The sequence below is a fragment of the Hypomesus nipponensis genome, chromosome 22 (genome assembly GCF_054491055.1).
Source record: "Hypomesus nipponensis isolate SF chromosome 22, ASM5449105v1, whole genome shotgun sequence".
In the NCBI taxonomy this organism is placed as follows: Eukaryota; Metazoa; Chordata; class Actinopteri; order Osmeriformes; family Osmeridae; genus Hypomesus; species Hypomesus nipponensis.
The window spans coordinates 5,235,001-5,259,175 of record NC_140382.1 but is presented as its reverse complement, the minus strand read 5'-3'; the positions used below and the strand labels follow the sequence as shown (position 1 = coordinate 5,259,175).

Sequence of the window (24,175 nt, the reverse complement as noted above, 5' to 3'; positions counted from 1 at the left end):
ACACCACTGTGGTCATGAAGTGCCGGTGCTAGCGAGGTGGGCTTCTCACATCACTCAAGGTCATGACCGAACAGTCAAGGTTCCTGCTCATGTTCTTCCCAACAGAGAAGCATGAACTTGTCCTGTAAAACAAGGCCGGGAAAGAATGGTCGCACAATCCGATTCAGAATGTAACATGAACGTTCTAAAATCCCTGAACTCAAAGCCACTCCTGAAAGAGGAATTGGATCTAGAAAGAGGGCTGTTCTCCGTGAGAACACCTCACTGTGTTTCACTTCTGGACAGGAGTGAGGTTAAGAGTTTCATGAGCAAAATGAGCAATTCTTTTTGTCACCGTCACACACACGCACAGACGTTTGAAAAAAAAAAAAAAAGTGACAAGACATATAGTGTAGTACGGTATCCTGTTTGAAGTTTTCACAGGTGCGGGCTACACATGGACCTGGGCAAGAGCGAGACGTTGCTCAAGGAGCAGCAGTTGAAGGTGAGTGGCTTTGAGGCAAACAAACCTTCCAATGGGAGAACCGTTTCTGTTCGGACAGTGTTTTAGTCGTTTTGACCAACATGAGGTGCACCTCAGCCATTGACTTATCGCCATCCAGGAAGTCAAAGTATGTGAACCTCCAGAAAACTGACGAGGCTTGCACAGGGCACTTCAGCCCTGCTTCGTTTTTTGCACACATTGTTTGGGCAGGCAGGGCCCTAAATATCTTGACTATCAGGCAGAACGGGGGACAACAGAGGCCAGGAATGCTGTGACCGGTCTGGTCCTTTAATTGTATCCACATGCTTGTCTCTTGGCCCGTCACCCCCCTAATGTAATTGAGATGGGGAAAGTGGTTTGTAGGGAGGCCTTTTAAAAGGAGTTGCTTGTTCTCATGCTGTTTAGTGATGCTCCAGGCAGGTCAGCCACAGCTGACTTCAACCTGAACCTCGTGGGTTGGTTGGTTTCAGTGGCTTTGGGGCATCGAGCGATTGCGACGTTAGTCCGGGCCTCCTCATGCGTCCGTCTGAGCTGGAAATGGCAGGGGTTCAGACAGGTTTCCTCCCCTGGTTTCCTGAGCGGTCCCCCCCCCCCCCGCTCCACACCCTTCCCACTCCAGCCCTTGTGGCCCCCAGGGTTCCTCTCCTGGGAGTCCCCTGCTGTTCTCTTGACACTCGGGGCTACTTCCAGGCCTGAAACACGAGCCGGCTTATTTCCGCGCGTGCGTGTGACCGTGGGCCTGAGTTGGGAGGCTGGGGACGGCGGCTAGCACCCTGTTTGGGAGCGGGGTCGCTCCCCAACCTCACTCTTCACCAACCACCTGCTGGCGGCAGTTAATGTCCCCCTCCTCAACCCCCCCCCGCCCCCCCACCCCCTCTCTTGGAGGGTTTAGCCGTGATGAATGGGCTCGCCTCTGGTCTGAGCGTTCGACATTGCTCAACAGGGAGCAGGGAGAAAGGAGAGAGCAGTAGAAGAGAGATGAGAGATGCCTCCAAATCAAAGGAATATAGGCTAATGTAGACGTGTGATTCAAATGCAGAGCGAAAGCAGGATATTAAAAAAGAGCGGCCTTTAATTACAAGGAGCCTGAAAGAGATATTTTATGACAGCCTACATTTTTCCTGTTTCTTGTATTTGCATCTTGGACTTCTGCTTTTGAAATCATATGGGCTTTCACTGAGTTAGTCTAGTTCTTTCACCATGGGGTGCGTCAGAAATGATTTACTATGTGCTGCTGTTAATCAGTCAGTAGATCAGCTATTACCTCATCCTCTGTTCATACGTATATTCTGTCTTATTATCGAGTCTAAATGTGTTGCCTACTGTTCCTACTGTGTTCTGTCGATAGTCACAGTTTTATGATGTAGTATCCTCTTTCCTATGTAACAAACACCTATTGGTTGTATGTTATCTTTCTTTTTCACTACGATGTTTATAGTGGAAAAAAAAATTGTCCCCTGACTTTGAGAGACTTGACTAGTACTGGACTAGTAATGGGTCATTGTTACGTTGAGGTGTTTGTTAAGCTCTCTCCAATCTGCAGATTGATAGCACTATGAAACCCACAAGTCAACTGAACGTAGTCACTGCGTTAGTGATGAGACGGCCAGAGCACTTTCTTCATGAGGGGAACTGTAGTTTTGCAACTCATTAAGCAACGCGCAGAGGTAAAAGCTTTTCTCACATCAAGACGGGATCTTATTCCACCGGATGCCGGCCACTCTTTCCTCACGCATTTTTGTTTTTGTAATTTGAACAACCCATTGGTTTATAGTCTCCTAGCTATTAGGCTACCCATGAGCTACTGGCCCAGCACCTACATGGCCCCTAAAGACCTCTTGCCCTGGGCCTGCTCCTGATGACAGAAGGGCTTTTCGGGACAAACAACTGTACCAGTCTCTCTAATCATGAGGAGATGGTCTTTCAGCCAACCTGTTTCTGCAAGTGTCTCGTCATCACACATGTGATTTAACCTAGTCGTCGAGCGGGTCACGTGACTGAGTCAGCCTCACCTGGACTCTACCAGTGCCCCTAATCTCTAGTTGCTCCAGCCTAATGGGGCTGTGGAACTGCCCTACAACATATACTTCATCTTAATGACATGTCATTTGTCAAGTGGTAGCGATTCCCTTGATATAAGACAAAAACAGGCATGGCTCTGTTCTTAGTGTTGAATGCGCCACGCACACTGCATGCCTCTGTCGGGCCTCAGTAAAGTATAGGCGTCGCGTTCTTCCAGGTGGCCCTTGGCTGTACTAATAAAATACATACAGTTGCTGTACCGTGAGTCCCTTTGGTGAATGCTCAAGGTCTTTTGAAGAATCCCAGTAGCCATCACGGTCAATGGTGTGGGCCTACATGTGTATTAATAACCTGCATATCTTTTAAGTCAAGTGGGTGTTTCGAAAGAGTGCATCAGCGGAGAACCATGTAGCCGTCTCTGTTGATGAGGTATCGAAATAGTTCTTTTTACTGAAAGAATGTAGCAAACCACCCACAGATCGAACTACGTCATTCCATGGTAGAATTGAGCCGAAACGACACACAACTGTCGGTCTTGATCACAATACAAATGGAAGTCAGAGCAAGTGAGAAAGCCACAGAACCAAAGTGTCTCTGAAGTGCCCTTGCTGCCTGGCGGTTATCTACATTCAAAGGGCGCACGTGAAGCCCTCTGTGACATGCTTGCGTGTAAAAAGGGCTATACAAATACATTTTGATTTGATTTGATTTGAAAGGGATTGCTTAGCAACCTCAAGTAATAACGAATACATATTTATTCGCGAACTTACACTCCTCTCAGAACAGAAACAAATACATCTGCCCACTTAGGGGGTTTGATGGAGACCAAAACTGGAAACAAAGACAGAAACAGTTCATTTGAAAGTGAATACATCTATTGACTTGTTCCTACAACTTAAGTCAACTGTGTAGGTACAAGCACAGAAGTTTAGTTCATGTTCTGACTCATCAGACCACAAAATGTCCCTTTCCCTCTCTCAGTCAGTCAGGTAGGCTTGGTGGCGGCATATTTCTTCTGCAAAAGTGTTTTGAGGGATGGAAAGCAGGCAGCAGGAAGAAAAGGGAGAGAAGACTAGACCTAGAGATTCCAGATCATTCCGTAGTGCCCGTCAGCATGATTTTTTGTCTCAGTTGTGGAGCCTCGGGTGGGATCCATTGTAAGTGGAGTTGGTTGCTAGGTGCGCCGTATATCGAGTGTAGCCATCATGGATAATCACCCATGACTTGATGCTATTGATTTTCCTCCCCCCTCCCCCCTCTAGAGAGACAAAGAGAAAGGCTGATTGCACCAGTCCGCTCCATTGGGAGCCATGTCTTAGATGTAGAGGGACGCCTCAAGGTTCGACCTAGCACTTCCAATGACGTCTACTTAATGTCTTCATGGCATATGGCTGCAGGTCTTTGTCTTTTAACAGCACCAACACAGCACCGCTCCAGTCTAACAAAGTGGAATGCCCAGAGCTTTATGTTCCTGATAACACCTACAAGATGATTTGGATGTGTGTTTTGCTATTTTTTGGTTCACCTGACCGTTAACCAACGACCCCCCAATTGAAGTTGCCAGAATTTCCTCTTTGCAAACAAACTGTGTTTCACAACTCTACAGACCAGAACTCCAACCAGAGCCAGAGGGGAACAGTGAAAGTCAGTGATAGTCAGCCTGGCTGGATATGTCAAGATAACAGTCTCAAAACGTTTTCCTCTCTCGATCCTAGTTATAATGCAGGTTGGCAGGGGAGGACGAAGACTAGAAGTAGACTAGTTATGCAAGCTCAGACTTCCTTCCCTTCATAAGCAACCCTGTGTAAGAGTTATAGCCTATATTTCATCATTCGGAACTGTGGACGGCTCTTATCTCAATCATCTTCTTCATCTTCTTTCAAGTCTCATATCTGGGCTTTAAACTGCTGCCTTAAAAGAGATATCACTGTCCGCAGAAGGTAATTGCTGCTGACGTTTGTGTGAATGTTTACTTTTTTTTTGGGGGGGGGGGGGTATGAGGGCCTGTGATTGGTCTCCTGGGAGAGGTTCTGTTGTTTATCTTCTGCCGGTTGTGTGGAGAGACGCCACAGGCGTTGAGCTATGGAGGAAATGTATCTTACAGGCAGGAAGTTGTTGCGATGGCTGATAGTTCTGCTCAGTTTACAAAGAACTCTATCGCCCTCCAGATGTGTTTGAGAAACCGTGCTGGGAAACATGAAAGCATAAACAGTGAAACGTTCTGGTATATTCCATCAGCCCACCCAGCTTCTTTGCTCACGGGTGATAAAGAGTCAACAAGTAGACAAATTGCCCACAAAATACTGACAAACGTTCCGAAATCAGCTGTTGGGTCGCTAAATGTTTAGCCTTCATTCCCCCATCCCCTCTTACTCGGCGGTGCACCCTTTGTTCCAGTTCTCTTTCTCTCACCCCTTCTTTAGCACCTCTCTGACTCTTGAGCTTAGCGCTCTCAGCGCTCTCTCTCTTCTCATCTCTACTTCTGCTTCCAAAGTGAATCTAATCCACCCACAAACTAAAGAGCTTCTGTTCAGCACAAGTGGTCCAGCCCCCTGCTCTCAAGGGAGTTTACAAGGAGGCGCTAATAGTGTTGATTAGAAATGCGACTCGAAAGATTTAACCAAATTGATTAGCTTGAAAAAAAGACAAATCTAGTTATGCTAGGTCATGCTAAATCCAGTTTTTCCAGGCTCGCCACGGAAAAAGCCGTCCGTCTTTGATCTCACAACTTCTTCATACATCCTAATGATCGAGCCTGCCTGTCCATGCCAACCTCCATTTTGCTCAAGCTAACCCCTGCAAGGGTATGCAAACCCCCACCATAGCGCTACAGGGATGATGGATCTGTGAAAAGCCAAGAGGTTGGAGGGCTGCCCTGACATGACTGCGCCTTGGGGAACTTCTGGCACATATTCCCGGACTCATCCGCAGTCATCCACACGACTAGACCTGCTTATTAGGATGATGAAGGCTTAACAGAGTCGAGAAAAGTGGCTTATGATGGTTGCTAATATGTTTTATTTTCTAAATGTCTCATTTCAACAAATAGGGGAAGATTATCCCTTCATTTCTGCACGTGCTGTGTCTCAAACCACATCAGGACAGACTGGGCTGACTGCCAAAGCGTCCACAGAACTTTCCGGCTTGGCTAGCGGGGGAAGACACGACCGTATACAACACCTCTCTGTCTGTGCCTTGCCATTTCCTTGAATACCTTCCACATTTCCTTTGAAGCTCCTCTAAACAGCGAATGGCCAGAAATGCTCCAGATGGCATGAAACCCACTCTGTTAGCAAAGAAGAGAGAATGAATGGATGGAGCCACAAAAGGCTCGAGGGTCGTTCTCTGCCGTTGTCACGGTGTAAATCAGCTTACAGACCTATTTACTGCCAGCAGAAAACAGACCAACGGTGAGGCTTCGAACTGTGAAATGGATGCTACACACAAACGCTTTACCAAGATGTCGTACGTTAGCTGTGGTGAGACTCTCACTTCGCTATCTGTTTTAAGTGCGCCTCAAATGAGAGAAGCGAGGCTTCTCTATGCACAGCCAGAGCCATTTGCAGTACAACTTTTTTCTCCACTGCTGAAGAGAGGATTTTTTTAAATCCGTGATTGTGTCTACAGAATTTCGGTATGCACCATAGGGCCTGAATCGAATGTCAAGCTTTTGCCCTTGACACACTCCTTTGACGCGCTCACTATGGGCTGCTGTGGTGTTCAGGGACACGACACGCACCTGAAGATTGATGTGCCAAAGGAAAGGTGTCACAAGTAAACAAGGTTGCCACACACTTATGTTTGCTTGAAAAGAGAGAGCCTGGCTAAACTTCAGGCTATCTGAGGCCCTAAAATAGCCCTGAAGGACATGGAAGGACACTGCAGGCATGTCGTGGGGACGAATTCCTGCAGGGGCGTGATTTGACCACGGACCACATGGCGATGGATATCAGCTAGGCCGTGTTCCTGTGAGATTGGGTCCGTGCCATTGTAAAATTAGAAGCCCCTCGACTTGACCCTATACTCTAAGAGCAGGCAAAGACCCCCAGGCCTTTTTAACATTCAAACCAGAGCAAAATGACATCCTGCATTGAGACGAGACACACACAGTGGCGTTGAACTTGTTTTGTTGCAAACATTCCTATTCAGGCAACATTCCTATTATGTGAAGTGAACTTAATGATACTGTACGTGGCTGGCGTTTGCTGGTGTGTTTGTTTCCCGAAGCAACACGGAGAGCGACAACAAACAGTTCTCAATTTAGAAACAGACCGGCTTCGGAGCGTTTGGCACGCGCCGAGCAGCACTAGAAGCTTCCACTGTGTCTGAGATCCACCTCGTCCCCATTTTGAACCAGCCGCTCGGGAGAGCAAGCCGCCGTCCTCTCTCCGAGACGCGAGCGTTAGGTATGATGAAATGTATACGCGAGCGACGTCACCGCGGCACATAGCCGGAACGCTCCGAGCGTTTCACCCCCCCCCCCCCCCCCCCCCTCCTCCAGCGCACCGCTGTGTCTGAACAGGATTCAGATCCGCCTGCAGACAGCTGGGTCCCCTCCGGGGCAGGGAAGCTGCTGTGACATGGCTGTTCGGTTGTTAACCGATCGCCTTCGCCTGTGAAACGCCGCTGTGCGGGGGCAAACGTGAGACACGGGGCCGTCGCTACCAGCTGGCCCGTTTGGCTCGTGAAGGTCGATGGATGTGCCCCAATTTGATGGGAGAGGAGATTGGATGAGAGGACTGTGTCTCTCTCGCTTACTGTAAGCCCCTAACTGCTGGCTGGCCGTGGGGGGTGGGGGCGGGGGGGGGGTGGGGGGGTGGTATTGCAGCTGGGTAGATGTGGAGATATCGGTATCACCCACTCACTCAATGCCCACTCACTCAATGCTGTTAAGCGATGGCAGATGGGACAGTAAACAGGGCTGCCTATTGGACGAGCTGGCCATGCTCCAGCTCTTCTAGGCCCTTCGTCTTCAGCAGGGAGAAGTCCGAGAATGCCGGCCTTGCCTGGAAACAGATCCCACGAAGAAGTCTAGTTTTCCCTCTGCTCCCACTCTTTCCCACTCTTTCCCCTAAACTCTCTTTGAGTATACTGTTTGAACTTTTACACATGCTATTTTCTCTGTTTGCCTTAATCCAGACTTTTCATTACGTAAGGTATGAGACTTTACAGATCGATAATCTCCCCGAAAGGACAAAGTTGGGAAAAACAGCCGCTTAGGAACAATGGCTGACCTGTGAAGGCTGGCCTGGTGGAGTAATCATTATGCGGCACCGAGGTGGTTTATTGGGTGGTGGCGTGGTTAAGGGTTGGGGGTGGGTGTCTTAATCAGATTAAAAACAACGTCGAACAGTGTTTCGATTTACGCTGGGTAATCTCAGAGCTCTGGCATACAGTACAGGGTAGGGTAGTTGCTCATGAAGTGGTCCTCTCGTCAGAAAACCTCCTCGGAAGTTCTCTGTTCAACCCTCAGGTTCTGTCTTGGGGTTGTTGTGTTTACTCGATTTCCTCCCGCTAACAGTTGTCCAATTGGGACCCGGTCAAACCTGCTCTGGTGTGTCGTAACTCGTCGGACGCGGATCGACTTTTGACCGTCCTCTTTTACTTCCACTGTCGGTTCTCCACCTCTAACGGATTAACATCTCGCGCGGGGCTCCGTTCTGTCTCCGAGGCGACCGCGTGCCGTGCGACTGCCGTGACCATGCTGCGGCGGCGGAGTGAGTTCTTTGTCTTCCTGGACGGCGTGTGCACGCTCAAACCGGAGCTGGAGGCGAGGGAAGAGCCCCCTCCCCTCACCCCCTTTGAGGAGTACCTGCAGACCCTGCTGCAGATGAAGATGACCAGCGCTGTAAGTCCACCAAGCAGATGGTCCTCACAGGGATCTACCCCCAGGCTTAGCCCGGGGAACGGACATGTCCACGGACCACTCGATCGTGTCTTAATGCTGCCGTGCAAATGGTTGGATTATATTTACATTTAGTCATTTAGCAGACGCTCTTATCCAGAGCGATTTACAGTAAGTACAGGGACATTCCCCGAGGCTGGTAGGGTGAAGGAAACGGGGAGTTTCCTTCGGCGGGGAATCGAACCGGCAACCTTCTGATTACTAGCTCGATTCCCTAACCGCTCAGCCACCTGACTCTCTATTAAATACATATTTTGTGGATATCCATAGCATTGTCCTGTTCGGTGGCCCTCACACAGGCTGGCTGAATAAATTTTCACGTTGATGCTAATGAGGCTAAAACAGGAATTAATAGCATTCTCTTTTTAAGTTGAGTTAAAAAGGTGTCGACCACTCTTCCAGTTACTGTGACTCACAGCTATGAATGAGCAATTTCCTGTTTCTCAACCACCAAGAGAGAGAGGGAGGTACCAGCACAGTGGATGGACGGTCTCAATGCTGACCAACATTATTGTGTTACTCTCTCTCTCTCTCTCTCTCTCTCTCTCTCTCTCTGTCTCTCTGTCTCTCTGTCTTTCTCTCTCTCTCTCTCTCTCTCTCTCTCTCTCTCTCTCTCTCTCTCTCTCTCTCTCTCTCTCTCTCTCTCTCTCTCACCCACTCACACACACACACACACACACGCACACACATACTGTACAGTGTGGGTAAATCACACACACCTGCCACACATGCACAAAGAGAGGGACTGTTTTATGGACCTAGTTGTGCACACACACGTGTTCGCACACAAACACACTCTCACATTCCTGACAAGCCGCGTTGATGTATCTATAAATATGTGCATGGCATGCAAACAAGAACTGACACACTTGTTTTCCTCACAGCCATGGCCATGCAAAAAGCTCTCTCTCTCTCTCTCTCTCTCTCTCTCTCCTCTCTCTCTCTCTCTCTCTCTCTCTCTCTCTCTCTCTCTCTCTCTCTCTCTCTCTCTCTCTCTCTGTGTTTTAAATATCTTCAAATCAACAGGTTTAGACCAAAGAAGCCATAGACATACAGCTGAAGCCTACATTTCTCGAGAGGCTAGAAAGTTCTTTCCCCATGAGTAAACAAAGCTTCCCCGTGTCTTTGCTAAGTGTCCCAGGCAGGCAGTAGGAGGAGAGGGAAGCAGGGTCAGATGCAGGACCCTCTGGGGAGGTGGACGTTGGCTTAATGATTACATTGCAGTGTAAAGTCATTGTGAAGGGGGAGGGTTTGAGGGTGGGGGTTGGCTCAACGGGGTCGTTGAGGTGCATCCAATGGATTTTTACTGTTGTACTCACAGGTCCAGTCGACTTTTAGATTTTGGGTTCTTGCGTGTGTGTGTGCTTGTGTACTGTGTGTGTGCGTGCTTGTATACTGTATGTGTGCTTGTATACTGTGTGTGTGCGTGCTTGTATACTGTGTGTGTTCTTTGCTACTGTGTGTGTGTGTGTGTGTGCTTGTATACTGTGTGTGTGTGCTTGTATACTGTGTGTGTGTGTGTGTGTGTGCTTGTATACTGTATGTGTGTGTGTGTATTAGCCCCCTCTGCTGGGAGGTTATAGAGGGTTATGGAGAGGCCATTGTTCCTCCCCAGCACCCGTCGACAAAGCCCCATGTGTGCTGAGGACGAGGTCGGCATCTCCCCCCCAAATATTTGTCCATGTGGTCGGACGCCCACACGGCATGAGACAGTCGTGCAGACATTTGCATCGCCACATAGGAAACCCCATTGAGGGGATCGTGTGTCCAGTGGGCCGTGTGGAGGTATGAGGGACAGGCCCTCCCCTCTCCTCGGTCTGCTCTGCCCTTTGAGTTCTGCTGACAGGGGCACGGAGACGGAGAGCCGGCCCTGGCTGCTGCGTCAGGCCACGGCTGGTCGAAAGGCCGACCTTTCTCCTGCTCCCTGCCCTAGGTGCCCCCCCCCCTTCCCCCTCTCTCTCTTCCTCCGAGGGGAACAATCAACAGGCTTGTTGTGAGCGGGAGATTCAGTGTCCTCGCCGGGGTTGCGACCGGCCGGGGAACGGAGCCCATTCTGGGAACGGGGCTCGGGGCTGTGAGGGTGAATGTGGGCCAGCTCGATCTTAATGAGACGCCTGGCTCCAGCTGCGGCGCTCGCCTCCCCACGGGCTGTTTTGCAGCCCGCGTCAGCTCTGGAAAACAGCAGAAAGTCCAATGTGAGACGCCATCACATCGTGCACCCCCGCATTTCTTGGACGGTAAACCTTTTGCCAAACATATCCTCCTTGTCCCTCGAGAAGTACATCGCATACGTTCCGATACAATACAACTCGCCAAAGCAGCTGCTGTCTTGTCTTTCCCGCCAGCCCTTTCGCCCCGAACTCGAACGGCTTCGAATCGGACCGTCTAAATGCGCATATCTTCTCTTCGATGTGGCCAGGCATGTGGTCCCCCCCACTCTTCTGTCCTCTCCTCTGTGCTGCGGGGGAGCGGCGAGAGTGACCCGTGACCCTCTCGGTCCTAACCCTATTGTCATCCCTCTCGGTGACACATCTGTCATTCCCGCGGCCCTCAGTCTCCCCCCTTGTCTTCTCTCTCCCCTCCCCCTTCTCCCTCCTCCTTCTTTGGCATTCTCTCTCCGCATTCACCCCCCCCCCCCCCCCCCTCCCCCTTTTCCCCTCCTCTGTCTCCCTCTCCTTTCCGTCCTCTCCACCTTTGGCTCTCCTTTCTCCTCTGGAGGAACATCTGCTCCCCTTCCCTCCCCACGTGGGTCCTGTGGAGGCTGTGTTCCGGGCAGAGCAGCGAGAGGCCTCTGGACTCAACGTGCCGCTTCGTGGGTCCCGCTTCAGTTTACTGCCGCGCCACAGAGAGAACAGAAAGTTAAAAATAACTTTCGTCTTAAAGTTCTCACAAGAAAAATGTCTGGGTTCGGGATGTATGCGGATGGCGTCATCCCGTTCCTTGTGTTTCGGTGACGGCGGGGTGGGTATGGTATTTGACTCTGTCGTCGTGTCTTCTGCTCCTCATTCTGGGACAGTTCGTAGGGACGCTTGTTCTTACGGTGTGTCTACAAGGCAGTGTGTGTCGGGGTCGAGGTCCCACACCATGTCGACTGGTGCTCCCCTCACGACATCTCGGCTATTAGTAGCACGCGCAATTAGCTAGGCTAACATTTTTTGTTGTCGACACGTACACTTCTCCCCCCGCCGTCCACAGCCCACATCCTCCTCCTCCATCCCCCTCTTCCTCCTCCTCCTCCCCCTCCTCCTCCTCCATCCCCCTCTTCCTCCTCCTCCTCCCCCTCCTCCTCCTCCTCCATCCTCCTCCCCTTCCTCCTCCTCCCCCTCCTCCTCCTCCTCCTCCATCCTCCTCCCCTTCCTCCTCCTCCCCTTCCTCCTCCTCCTCCATCCTCCTCCCCTTCCTCCTCCTCCCCTTCCTCCTCCTCCTCCATCCTCCTCCCCTTCCTCCTCCTCCCCTTCCTCCTCCTCCTCCATCCCCCTCTTCCTCCTCCTCCTCCCCCTCCTCCTCCTACTCTATCCACCTCTTCCTCCGTTGGACTCTTTCCTTATTGATTTCTTCGAGTGATTCTGAGAGCACTGACCTGAACGGGGCCGGTGTGGTTTCGGTTGCCGTCCTGATGGAGTGCAGGCTCTGACTGCAGTCTATTGCTGCGGACTGTAATACATGGATGTACCGTGAACCCCCATTTGTTGGGATTGGGAAAAAGCCCTAACGACAGACAGCCAGTCCATTCATTTGCCGTTGGTGAGAGATAAGGAGGAGTAGCAGTGAGAGAGAGACAGGGGGGAGAGAGAGAGAGAGAGAGAGAGAGAGAGAGAGAGAGAGAGAGAGAGAGAGAGAGAGAGAGAGAGAGAGAGAGAGAGAGAGAGAGAGAGAGAGAAAGAGAGAGAGAGAGAGAGAGAGAGAGAGAGAGAGAGAGAGAGAGAGAGAGAGAGAGAGAGAGAGAGAGAGAGAGAGAGAGAGAGAGAAGAGAGAGAGAGAGAGAGAGAGAGAGAGAGAGAGAGAGAGAGAGAGAAAGAGAGAGAGAGATAGAGAGAGAGAAAGAGAGAGAGGCAGAGGAGGAGGGGAGGGATGGACGGTGGAGAGTCTGGGACGGAGCCAGGCTGCCCATTCTAATGCAGGAGCAGTGGTAGGCTTCTAATGCGGAGGCTAGTGTCACAGTGGGGGATTTGGCCCGCGTCCACTGTGTGTCTGGCACAGTGGTGGAGTCTGGGTAATAGCAGAAGCGGCTGAGTGGGGGGCGGCCACAGAGAGGTCGGAGAGAGGCGGTGGGACAGGACGAGAGACATGGAGGCAAGGGGGGGTGGGCATGGGAGATGGAGGAGAGAGTGGAAAAAGAGAGATGGACAGAGAAAACGACAGAGTGTGTGTGTGTGTGTGTGTGTGAGAGAGAGAAACAGCGAGAGAGTGCGAGACGGAGGAAGAAAAAGACAGGCTACACCATTTATATCACCTTGCTTCCGCCTGCCTGCATCAGGCACGTCACTGCCAAAAGGCTGGTGCACCGGTCGCTACAAACCTGCCTTAACCCGTGGTTGTCGTTTTCTGAACGGAAGTGTGATAATGATAGCTAGCCTACCCTCACCTCGCCTGTATTACAGAGAGTGCCGAGGGGTCAAAACGGAGAAATGGTCACGGAAAAGAAGGTAGGATCTCGTCTGGAACGCGGGGGGCTCAGTGGTGCGCGTTCGTCGAGATCACCCGCTAATGCAGTGCATTGGGAGAGCGGGATCCTCTCTCCCTCACCCGTCGGTCGGGGCCGCCGCTCATCAGATCCCACCGCCAAGGGCGCGTTTGTTGCGGCCCCCCGCATCGGGCGGCCCTGCGCTTTCCGGAGCTTCCCTGCGGGGTCGGACTGGGAGCCTCGTCCTCCTCCCTCAGGCTCTCTGTAGTCGCGGCGAGGCGTCTCTGGCGCGGGTGTTTTCCCAAACGTACGACAACACGGGCCCCCTTCCTCCGCAGCGGCTCGGATGTGTCCTGAAATAACAAGCCTGAGCCGGGCGGGGTTCTCCCTCCTGGAGGATAAAACCGCTCCCCCACCCCCCCCCCCCCACTCCCCCAGGCCGCAGCCCAGCCCCCCCGCTCCCGCTTCCTCGTCGAGGCCGCGGTTTAGAGGGCGCCGCTGATCGACCTCGACCTGGGACCTGACCTGGAGCAGGGTGTGTGTGTGTTTATGCGAGGGTTGGGAGGTGGGGAGGGAGGTGGGGGGGTCTGAGAGCGGAAAAATAGTTTTTTTTTTCTGTGGCGCTGCTCGCGATGGGTGTATGTGGGTCAGGTTTTTTCGAATCGGGGTGAGAGGTGTTTTGAACCGGAAATCTGAATGGCAAACTGATTCTAATAAAAGCAGCAATGTATCAAAAAGTACCTGGCTGTTCTTTTCTTTCTCTCTGCTGGCTATTCTAAACTGTCTGTTTTGTTCCAAGCCTAGCCTAGGTGCTGTAGCATCAGTGACACACATTTGTTTTTTGACCTGTTTTCCTTGATATTTTGCCTTTTGCTTCATTCATAATATATGGACTCCATTCGGCCTCCCTGAATACCCAGACTAATGTGTTTTTACCTCTTGGAGGAATCCTGCTTACTGTAACAGATGAACAGTGTGTTCACACCACACCAACAGGCTTTTTTTGTGTGTGTGTGTGTGTTGGGTTGGAGTTTTTGGAGACAAAGCAGGAGTTGCATCAGAGAAACGAGTCCTTCAACCCAGTCTCCTCCCTTTTAACTACCCCCTGCCCCCTGCCCCCTGCCCCCCATTCCTCTCACCTCCCACCTCCCCCCCTTCCTCCACCCCCCCCTTCCTCCCCCCCCTTCCTCTCCACCTCTCCCCTCCTCCCTCTGTTTTTCCCTCCTCTCTGAATCAGTTGCCCTCTCACATCCCACTGATTCCACCTTACGCCTGACGGAGCATTTCGCTACAGCGCTCTGAGGCAGGCATGCCCTCAGATGCATGTCGTGTGTGTGTGTGTGACAGAGAGGGTGTGTGTGTGTTTGTCAGAGTTCCCTCCCTCTCTCTCCCTCTCCAGTATTCTCCGCGCTTCCCGACAAACAAGGGCCAGTCTCAGTAGAACTGGGACACCCGTGTGTGTGAGGAGTGCGTGTGTGTGTGAGCAGTGTGTGTGTGTGTGAGCAGTGTGTGCGTGCGGGCTTGGGGGAGGGCGAGGGTCATGGAAGCCGGTTCCTCACCCGAAACTCATACCCCAAACGGACGCCGGAATCTTCCTTCCTAATCCTCTCAGCCTCTTTGATTTGCTCACTTTGGTTGAAGTCGCTCTGCATGGTCTGCTGGATGTAACGCCTTGCCAACCTCCCCCCCGACCTGAGAGAATTGTTCCTGCTCTGCTCCACGTGGGACAGGGAGGTTTGGACCCGCTCGGAATTAGGATTTTGGACTCTTGGAAGGAGGGTGGTGAGCCCACCCCGAGGCTGGTCGGAAACCATGGTGCCGCTGCAGAAAAGGGTAAACCGACCTGCCACCGCAGGGCAACGACGAGCGTGTGTGTTTGCGTGTGCGAGGGCGAGCGCGGTGTTGGGTTGCGTGCCGGCGAAGGGCGTGTTTGGGTGCCGATGTCGGGCGTAGGGGTTGGGGTGCGTTTGAGGATAGAGGGCTGTTTGGTGTGATTCGTCTCGGTCGTCTCCTCTCTCCTTCCCCCATTTGAGGGTTCTAATGAAGGAAATGCTGTCCGGGAGATTCCAGGGCTTTAATTGGCACACATGCTGACAGTGAGCACATCCTCAGGGAGAAATAGAAGAAAGAGCATGCTGAGGAGAGAGAGAGAGAGAGAGAGAGAGAGAGAGAGAGAGAGAGAGAGAGAGAGAGAGAGAGAGAGAGAGAGAGAGATGGAGACAGACAGACAGAGAGGAGAGACATTGTAATAAGACAGAGGGGTGGTTGGGTAGGGCTGCTTTAGCAGAGTGATTGAACACGAGAGAGAGAAACAAAGGAAGATAGAAGGATAGGTTTTTCTTTCGATTTCTTTAGATCTTTTTGGGGGGGTTTGTTTTGTAGGGTCTTTGTTCTCTTGAGTTCCCTTCTGTGGAACAGGGTTGATGAACGAATGTGTCGTTAGGATAGCCGGCGGCGACACAAACAGCGTTACATCCCCACTGTTGTCCTGCAACCTAACTGCATGTTGTCTACAGTTAGCGTTAGCATACTGAGAGAGTCATGTCAGCCATCGCCAGGTCTGTATCATCAGCTTTATGAAGTATGAAATGTACTCTGCATAAGCCACCGCAGGCCTCTGCTTCACAGGATGCACAAGGTACATTTTCATAACCTTCAAGAACGTTCCACCAGCCACATTGACTTCCTGTTAGTCTGAGCATGTGCTGTCAGTGAAGGGAGAGTTTCCCCCACACACACACACACAAATGAAGACATCGCACACTGTGTTAACTTGAGTGCCTGTCGGAATTGTACCCAGCCTGGCTCCAACTGGGGAGAAGGTTCTGGTACTGACGGAGCAGAGCATCAATATTGGGCTGGGGTTTACAGAACTGCAAGTTGTTCTGTAGAGGATTACAGACATGGTGGAGGAGAAAATGGGGGAATGCTGGAGCTACACAAAGGTTAATATCCACACTTTATTTACTGTGTTGTATAAGACAGAGCTAGAACACAACTGTACGATATTGCTGGGAAATATTTGTTGGCATTTTTTGTTGTTGTTGAATTAGTGGTTTCTGCAGCTTTGAACTACTACTGATGGCCGTGTTACTGTCAATCGCGTCACAGTTCAAACCACATTGAAATTAACCAATGTGGTGGACAAGATTCAGCCGTATGGTTGAAACTCTATAGGCCAATTTGTCCTACTGTACCAGAAGACAGCTGCAGGTAATGATGAGATGGGAATTTGGCACACACCAGGTAGATCAACATGAGACTAAGCTTCCTATGGGACTGTGCAGGAATTATCTTTAATGGAGTGAACAGTCATGTTGGGTTGTGAATTATTTAGACTGGTACTAAGCCATTGTCTGAGTGGTCCGATGTTGTAATGGCAACATAAACAGGCCGTTGTTTTGTGTCCTTTGAGCTAAAGAAAGAAATCTCTGGATTGCTAATATCCTGCATCCTACAATGGCGTCCAACACTTTAATAACATCTATCAAGTCTGTCTCTGTGTCTGACTTCTGGTTTTTATGGTAGATAAATATACTTTGGCACCAGGACACCATCCAAATAGGGCTGTAACACTTTAACAGACAAACTATCCAATGGAAATGTTGGAAAGGCTAAACGGTTGGCCTTCGTTAAATCAAAATAACTCTGTGTCTCGGTTACCCTGTTAGCCAGTTGGCTAACGCTAATACACAGGTGATCCGGGCAGACCGTGCTAATTAGCTAAGTGTCTGCCGCAGTGCAGCATTGTACTTGTTGACTAATAAAACCCTTTGCCATCTAGGCCGGAAAATATGAGCCCAGACAGGGAAGTATGCCGTGAGGTTTGAGATAGAGGCTAGCAACACACAGGGGTTTGAGCTGAGAGCGGGCTCTCACACCATATTTCTGACATTCAAACTCATTCTCTTTTTCGGCAACACATGGCATAGAAGGTTCCTTATCCATTATGTTGTTGAAAGTATATATATATATAGTTGAAAGTCTGAAGTCTCAAAAAAGAGATTATGACCAGGTGGAGATTGTTGATGTTGCCATGCAATGTCAACCCTCTTCACTTTATTGGATAGGATACACACATACCAACTTTTCTACCACCTCCCATTTTCCATCAAATTTGCTATGGGAGTATATATTTATCTGTAACAGTGGATTCGATGAGAGTTGTGATTCTTCGTGTCGACGTTCGAGAGATTGGGAACCCCCTCTCCACCAGAACAACCAGATTGACCTTCTTGTTGGACTTGCTGCTTGCTGCAAAAAGACACCGCTTTCACATTTGTTGTTTATTGACGTGTTTTCTTCTCGCTCTCTCTCTCTGTCTGTCTGTACGTTTCTCTGCTCTCTGTTCCAGGATCAGTTTGATAACTTGGAGAAGCACACCCAGTGGGGCATAGAGTTTGTGGAGAGGTACAGCAAATTCGTCAAAGAGAGATCGGAGATCGAAATCAGCTATGCAAAGCAGATTAGGTGAGTCTACCTTCGGTAGCTTATCCTGACCGGATCATTTCATTGACGCTGGAAGATAGAGACGGGTTTTCACAAGGACAACCAGACACAAACACGGCACCATTGTGCACCATTCACCACCGAAAGCAGGTCAGGTTGTTGAAGAGATCGATGATATATATGCCCTCTAAAGAGGTAGTTGCTTTTTCTCTCTCTTTCTATCTTTCTCTTGGGCTCTTTATGTCTCATGCTCTCTCTTTTTCTGTGTCATTCTCTCGCTCTCTCTCTCTCTCTCTCTCTCTCTCTCTCTCTCTCTCTCTCTCTCTCCCTCCCTCCCTCCCCTCTTGCAAATCTCCATTTCACCTTGGCGTATCTCTCTCTCTGTCTCTTTCTATCTCAGTCTCGTTCTGTGGCGGAGCACTGTTTTTCTTTCTGCTTCCTGCTCCGGGCAGGAGGAAGTAAGGGTTGGCTGTGGAGGGGGGCGGGGTTAGGCGCAGGGGTTGCCATGGTGACGAGGTATCAGTATTCTCATCCCCAGCGCTGACCCACATTCCCTTCCTCCAAACCCCTCCTGCCTCTCGCACCCCCTCCCCTTGCTCCCCGCTTCCCTACTGTCAGCCCCCCTTTTGGGGAGATCTGGGAGGAGTGGTGGTTCGTGACTAGTCCCCCCAGGAGGGGGTTAGAGGTTAGGGATCCTCCTTCTAATGCCTCAGACACCACCAACAACAACCAGCAGGATACTGCCCCCCCCCCTCCCCACTCCCCCCGACCCCACCACCCCCCCAAAAAAGAAATCCTCCAATCCTCCAATCCTGCTTCTTAAAGAAGGTCTGCAAGATGGCTGCTACTCTAAAAATAGTCCACCCCCTTATCCAGTGCTAATAGTCTTCCTGTCGGGGTCCGCCCCTATTTGGACCCTTCTGCACCCTCAAACCCCCCCCCCCCCCCCCTCCTCCCTTCCCCATTAATCAAGGGCGCTTTGCTAATGAGATAATACAAGTGGCTAGCTACTCTCGCTCTGTTTGCATGCATTCACTACACAAACACCGAGGCACTCTCAAGCTCTCACGGATAGCCCAGAGGCACACACATGCATATTCAAGTACACGCACACACACCCTCCACACACACACACACACACACATTGGTGTTGCAGTGCGTCTGAGCGGGCCTGAAGCTCCCCAGATGCAGCGGATGTTTCTCCTCAGCCTGCCCACACTGTGTCCTCTGTCCAACACAGCAGGCTTGACCTCCTGCTTCCTTTACACCCGTCTGTCCCCCACCCCCCCCCACCACCAGCCTCTTCTCTTAACGTGAGGAAATAGCATATTCACAGCGAGGCTACGCAACCTGTTTACCAGGGGGCTTGTTCTGTTTTAGGGTGTCCCGCAAAAACAATGTGCATCTTTGTGGCGCTTCCGTCGCCCCCGGCCCGGGCCCAATCATCCCGTCTAATCAACTTAGCTCATTAAATCAGGTTTAATCTACTGAGCGCGCTCAGACCGTTCGAGGCTCTTCCCTGCTTGATCTAATAAACATGAATGGAAGCATCTCCTTGATCGGGTCCGCTACGCGCTCCCTTGTGCGGGCGGAAGTCCCATCGCACACCATTTTTTCCTCGTCTCTTCTCACCCCCCCCCCCCCCCCTCCTGTTTTCAACTCCGTGGATGACCTCTCTCCGTGTGTTAGTCACACTGTGGCCGACCTGGTCAGAGGAAAGATGGGCTCTGATTGGCCGTCTGTACCCAGACTGGCCCGCTAAAATGGACTGGCTTGTCGTCATCAAAGGGTGAAGAATGGTACACAGTAAGTGTGTATGTAAGCCACGAGTATAGCCTGTCACCGGGACCATGAAACAGAATCACACCACAGTCAGCCACACATGCCAATTAACTATACTGTTTCTAAGAGACACGGTGGTGGAAATGAAAACCATTCGGATCAGCATTTTTTTTCTCTCCTGGCCAGTTTTGCAGTACTATTAGGGTCGGGGGTCTATATTGCACATTATTATTGACCCCCACCTCTCCTCCGCGCTGCCCCGCACCATTTAGCCTAATCCAGGATAAATCCTGTTGCCCTGTATCCAGGCAAATGAATCTCATTCTCAATACCGCCGTAAAGAAGAGTAGATGCAGAGGGGTAGATCAGTGGGGCACTTCCCCCCCCTCCACACACACTCACACACACACACACACACACTGGAATAATCCCTAGAGCAGCAGAGGACCCCCATCTGTCTGTCTGTCTGGAGACTGGAGCGTTTTCCAGTACTGCTGCACTTTAGCGTTCGACCTGGCGATCAATAGTGATCCATATCGTCCCACAGACATGCAGAGTGGCGTACAGTAGACACACACACCTACACGCACACACACACACACACACACACACACACACACACTGCCACACGTTGGCTGACGTGACATCTGGCTATCTGAACTGAGGGAGATATCTGCCTGGCAACAGAGCAGACAGCCGAAGAAGGGGTGGGCGGAGGAGGGTGGGGGGTGTTGTATAGGGGAGGGAGAGAAGCGCGCCGGCACGCATGTGCTTTGAGCGCATGTCTTCTTCATCTGCGATGACGCTGCTTTCGAATCACGTCATTCCTCGCGTTTCTGTGCTGTGTTAGCGCTGTCGGACATTTGAAGCCACATTCTAACATGCTACCTCGTAAAAACGTGTAAAGTGGAAGGCTACAGTTGTTATGTTATCATGATAATTAGTAGTTTTCTGGTTATTATATTGAGGCTACGGCCCCCTGGTTTGGTAATGCTGTAAACAATCCCACAGCACAGATTCACTGGAATAAAACAATTTGTCATTGTCAACCTGAGGTTTGAATTGGTGTCATTACGCTTGAAGTATCTGACCTGTTTCTTTGATGAGAGGCATTATGGGATGTGAATACAGTGTCGTAAACACGATTATGCATGAGTGAAGACTCACCACTCGTTGCAACCGTGTATGCATTAGTGCGTCTGATTTGCTCTCTACATATGTCTGCCGAAATCTAATTGGCTTGTCTGGTCTGCTGCCGTCTCTAGGTGGATTCTACTAAAAAGTCTGTCTGGCAGTACTGGTTTATGTGTTTGTGTACGTGTCTGTTGGTGTGTGTGTGTGTGTGTGTGTGTGTGAGTGCGTGCGTGCGTGAAGGCTAAAATCATTTGCTTTTAAAGCTTTCATCATGGTTGAGGCTGAAAGGCCTGTCCTTGTTGCAATGTTGCAGACAGCAGAACTATGTCCATACCATACCATACCATACCATCTCTCTCTCTCTCTCTCTCTCTCTCTCTCTCTCTGTCTGTCTCACTCTCTCTATCTCTCCTGTGTGCTAGTGAAAGAAAAAGTGCTGACAGCCATGTAAGGAACTAGGTGAATGTCTATCTTTACCTACGTTATCAAACATGTGAACCGGCGAGAGGAAGAGAGAGACAGTGAGTGACGCACGGCGAAAATGTGCGAGAGAGATACTGAGAAGAAGAACAACGCCGAGATTGTTGGACACGGACCACCCTGTGGCCACGAAGCCGTAGCCCATCTCTCACGCCCCACAACCCCCCCCCCCCCCCCCCAAACACACACACTTCAAACATGTTCCCCATTACCCCCCTCAGACAAGCGAAACACGCCACGCCAAACATCCCTACCAGACCTGCCTTCATCCCATGCCAAGCGAGACAGAGAGAGCAGACTCTGCAGGAGAGGAGAGAGCTGAGAGCTTCACGGTGGCTGGCTCACCGCGGCTGCTCCCGAAGGCCATGACAGTTATTACCTTCACCGGGAAAGGGGGATTGTGGCAGAGGGAGGGAGGGAGGCCTGGAGGGCGGAGGTCGGGGGGAAGAGAGAAAGGGCCAGCACTCGGACAGATTGGATATTGTGAGGAAAGACATGGTGCTTTGGCTCTGACGGCAGCATCAGCAGGAGAGGAACCCATTGACCCCAAACGACTGTTCTGTGTTAAAGCGGCGACTGTACTCCAATGACGTGCCACTCACCGGGCCTTAAACCTTCTCTCCGCACAGAAATCTATCCAAGAAATATCAACCCAAGAAGAACGCAAGAGAGGATGAGGAGAACAAGTGAGTTTGGGCCCGAGAATCAAAATGGCCTCCTGTATCTCTGTTTGTATACGATGAAAAACGTTGTAGTGTCAAATGTAACATACTCCATATGCAGTTTCAGCTTAAATCGTCCCTGTCAGTCCACCTTCATTCTCCTGACATCACGTCCTGTCTGTGACCAGGTACACGTCATGCAGAGCCTTCATGATGACCCTGAATGAGCTGAACGACTACGCGGGTCAGCACGAGGTCATCGGGGAGAACCTGACCTCCCAGATCATCGCCGAACTCTCGCGCTACCTCCAGGACCTCAAGACCGAGAGGAAATCGGTATGACATCACCTTCTGTTTACACATTCTCACCCATGCGTATGTTTCTCTGTGTTCTCTGAGTCTTTTCTATGGAATCTCGTCATCTGTCTTCCTGGTCAGTCTCTTCCTCTCAGGCCAGGCTTGATTTGGCAGTTGTTGTGGTAATTTAGACAGTTCGACTTGGCTCTGAATGGAGAACAGCCGGGCCCAGCCAACAGGAAGTAGCGAGAGGCCCTTTCCATTGGCGCGTCCTCTTCTGCAGGCCCTGGGGGCTGAGGTCATAGCTGAGTAAATATAGATACACTCAGCCAACCATCCGCTAGGGCCTAGTCGCCAAGCCGACATGAGTCGCTGCAGCAGAGTGAGCTAACGAAGCTGAGAGGGCGATGCGGTCGCTTTTACTGTCCCCGTCACCTCCCCCCTCCTTAACCACATGTTTGAGGAGGGTGTGGACTGGAGGACTGGAAGACTAACCAGAAGGCGACCTCGTTTGTGCCAGGAGAACCCAGAAAAAGTCGTCGAGGCACAGACTGGGAGAAACCAACCAGCATGTTTTCCTCTGAAGCTGCGGGACAGGAAGCAGATGAGTGATGTCACTGTCCTTCCTGAGAAGCAGCTGAGTCAAAGACAGAGGAGGAGGCAGAGAGAGAGAGAGAGAGAGAGAGAGAGAGAGAGAGAGAGAGAGAGAGAGAGAGAGAGAGAGAGAGAGAGAGAGAGAGAGAATGCGAGAGAATGACACAGAAAAAGAGAGAGCATGAGACATAAAGAGCCCAAGAGAAAGATAGGGGATTTCCTGCTCTCAACTGTCTCTCCGTTTGTTTGAAGATGAATCTTCCTCCCCCCTTTGGGTCTTTCTGCTCTGTTGTCCCTGGCCCGGCCCGGCCCGGCCTGGCTCAGCTTGGGTCTTGGCTTCATGTCTTGTGATTGACCCTACTACATATAGAACACAACCGCATTTCCCCATGCTTGTGTCAGTGCTAGCAGGATTGTCCTGTGTCGTACCTCTGTCTTGTGTGTAGTCACTGAGCTGCACATCCCCATTCATAATGAATGAGACTGTGTTTTTAAGATGGGCGGCTGCCAGTGGTGTTCCTATATCGCTGTCTAAGGCAGCGGCTGCTGAATATAAAAGGACTTTTATTGTTGGAAGATCTCGATGTTTCACTTTAGATCTATATTAGTTTGCACAAGACTCATTGGTAGCTTTGCCCTTTTCCACACGCTGCATAATACTTATACATAATACATAATTAACAGAACAACATTGATTTTCAGCTTGTACACAATATATAGCAACTGGCACCAGAAAATAACTTTGCAGACAGCGAGGAAAGAGGCCAACAGAGACGTCAGAGAGTGGGAGACAGAATAAATATTCCATTAAAACCTGACCATTATTTCCCTTCAATGGAGGATGTTTTCCGTCTCCCCAATAACCCCCCCCCCCCTCCCCTCCCTAGCATCTTCCTAAATTTCTCCCCGACTAAACCCTCAGTTAAGCCTAGCTTGTGAGTAGGTAAAGGGGGGGAGGGGGGGTCACCCTTAACCCTTAACAGACGCCCCCCTAAACCTTCCTCTCCGTGGCGACGGAGACGTGCGGGCAGGTGGGTGAGTTTCGATGCAAGGGGCTTTAAGGGAGCCTCTCTCCCACTTGGTCCGGCCTCGTGAGTGGCGCCCCCTGGAGGTCACTGGAGGTGGGAGCCTGAGGGCCGGCACGCTGTCCCGTCGTCATCATCACCAGCCCTACACCACACGCCCACAGGAACATATGGGTCCCTCAAGATTATCGTACCGGGTCGCCCTCTTGTACACGCTACCCTCTCATCCATGAGCCTGTGTGTGTGTGCGCGTTTGAGTGTGTCGCTGTGTATGTGAGCACGTGTGTGTGTGTGGGGTTCAGCGGAGCGGTCCGACTTAACACAGGATGAGGAAGCTAAGTGTACGTGAGTGTGTGCGTGCTGACGAATCATCTCAAGACATGTTGACTCAGCGCGTCTGTCCTCCCTGACCCCTGACCCCACCCCCGGTGCTCACCGGCGCGAACTGCACTCTGTCACGACGGGCCGATAAAGACCCTTAAACAGCTCCCAGCACGGAGACGTGAGCTCAGCATGCAGAGCGCCTGTGGAGCCCTGCGGGGGGGGGAGGGCAGCGGGGATGGACTTAGAGAGGGACTTCTAGAGGTCTCTGGGCTCAGGAGGTACAAACCAGTTAAACTGTTAAACTGAGCCCCTGGATGACACAGCCACACGTGTCAGGCGCCGTATTTAGATCCACAAAATGACCGGGTGTTTGGAAGGAATCCACATTTTCTC

General features: G+C 51.0%; 1 protein-coding gene across 11 annotated transcripts in view; it reads left to right on the top strand.

The window, feature by feature from the left end:
* fnbp1b (formin binding protein 1b) overlaps window positions 1-24,175 on the top strand; it is a 60,383-nt gene that overhangs the window by 4,910 nt on the left and 31,298 nt on the right. For all 11 annotated transcript variants that reach the window (XM_084686530.1, XM_084686535.1, XM_084686534.1 and 8 more), the window contains exons 2-4: window positions 17,390-17,505; window positions 21,510-21,566; window positions 21,731-21,878. In XM_084686530.1, coding sequence (XP_084542656.1) covers window positions 17,390-17,505; window positions 21,510-21,566; window positions 21,731-21,878 — 321 coding nt within the window. The remainder of the gene's footprint in view (window positions 1-17,389; window positions 17,506-21,509; window positions 21,567-21,730; window positions 21,879-24,175) is intronic.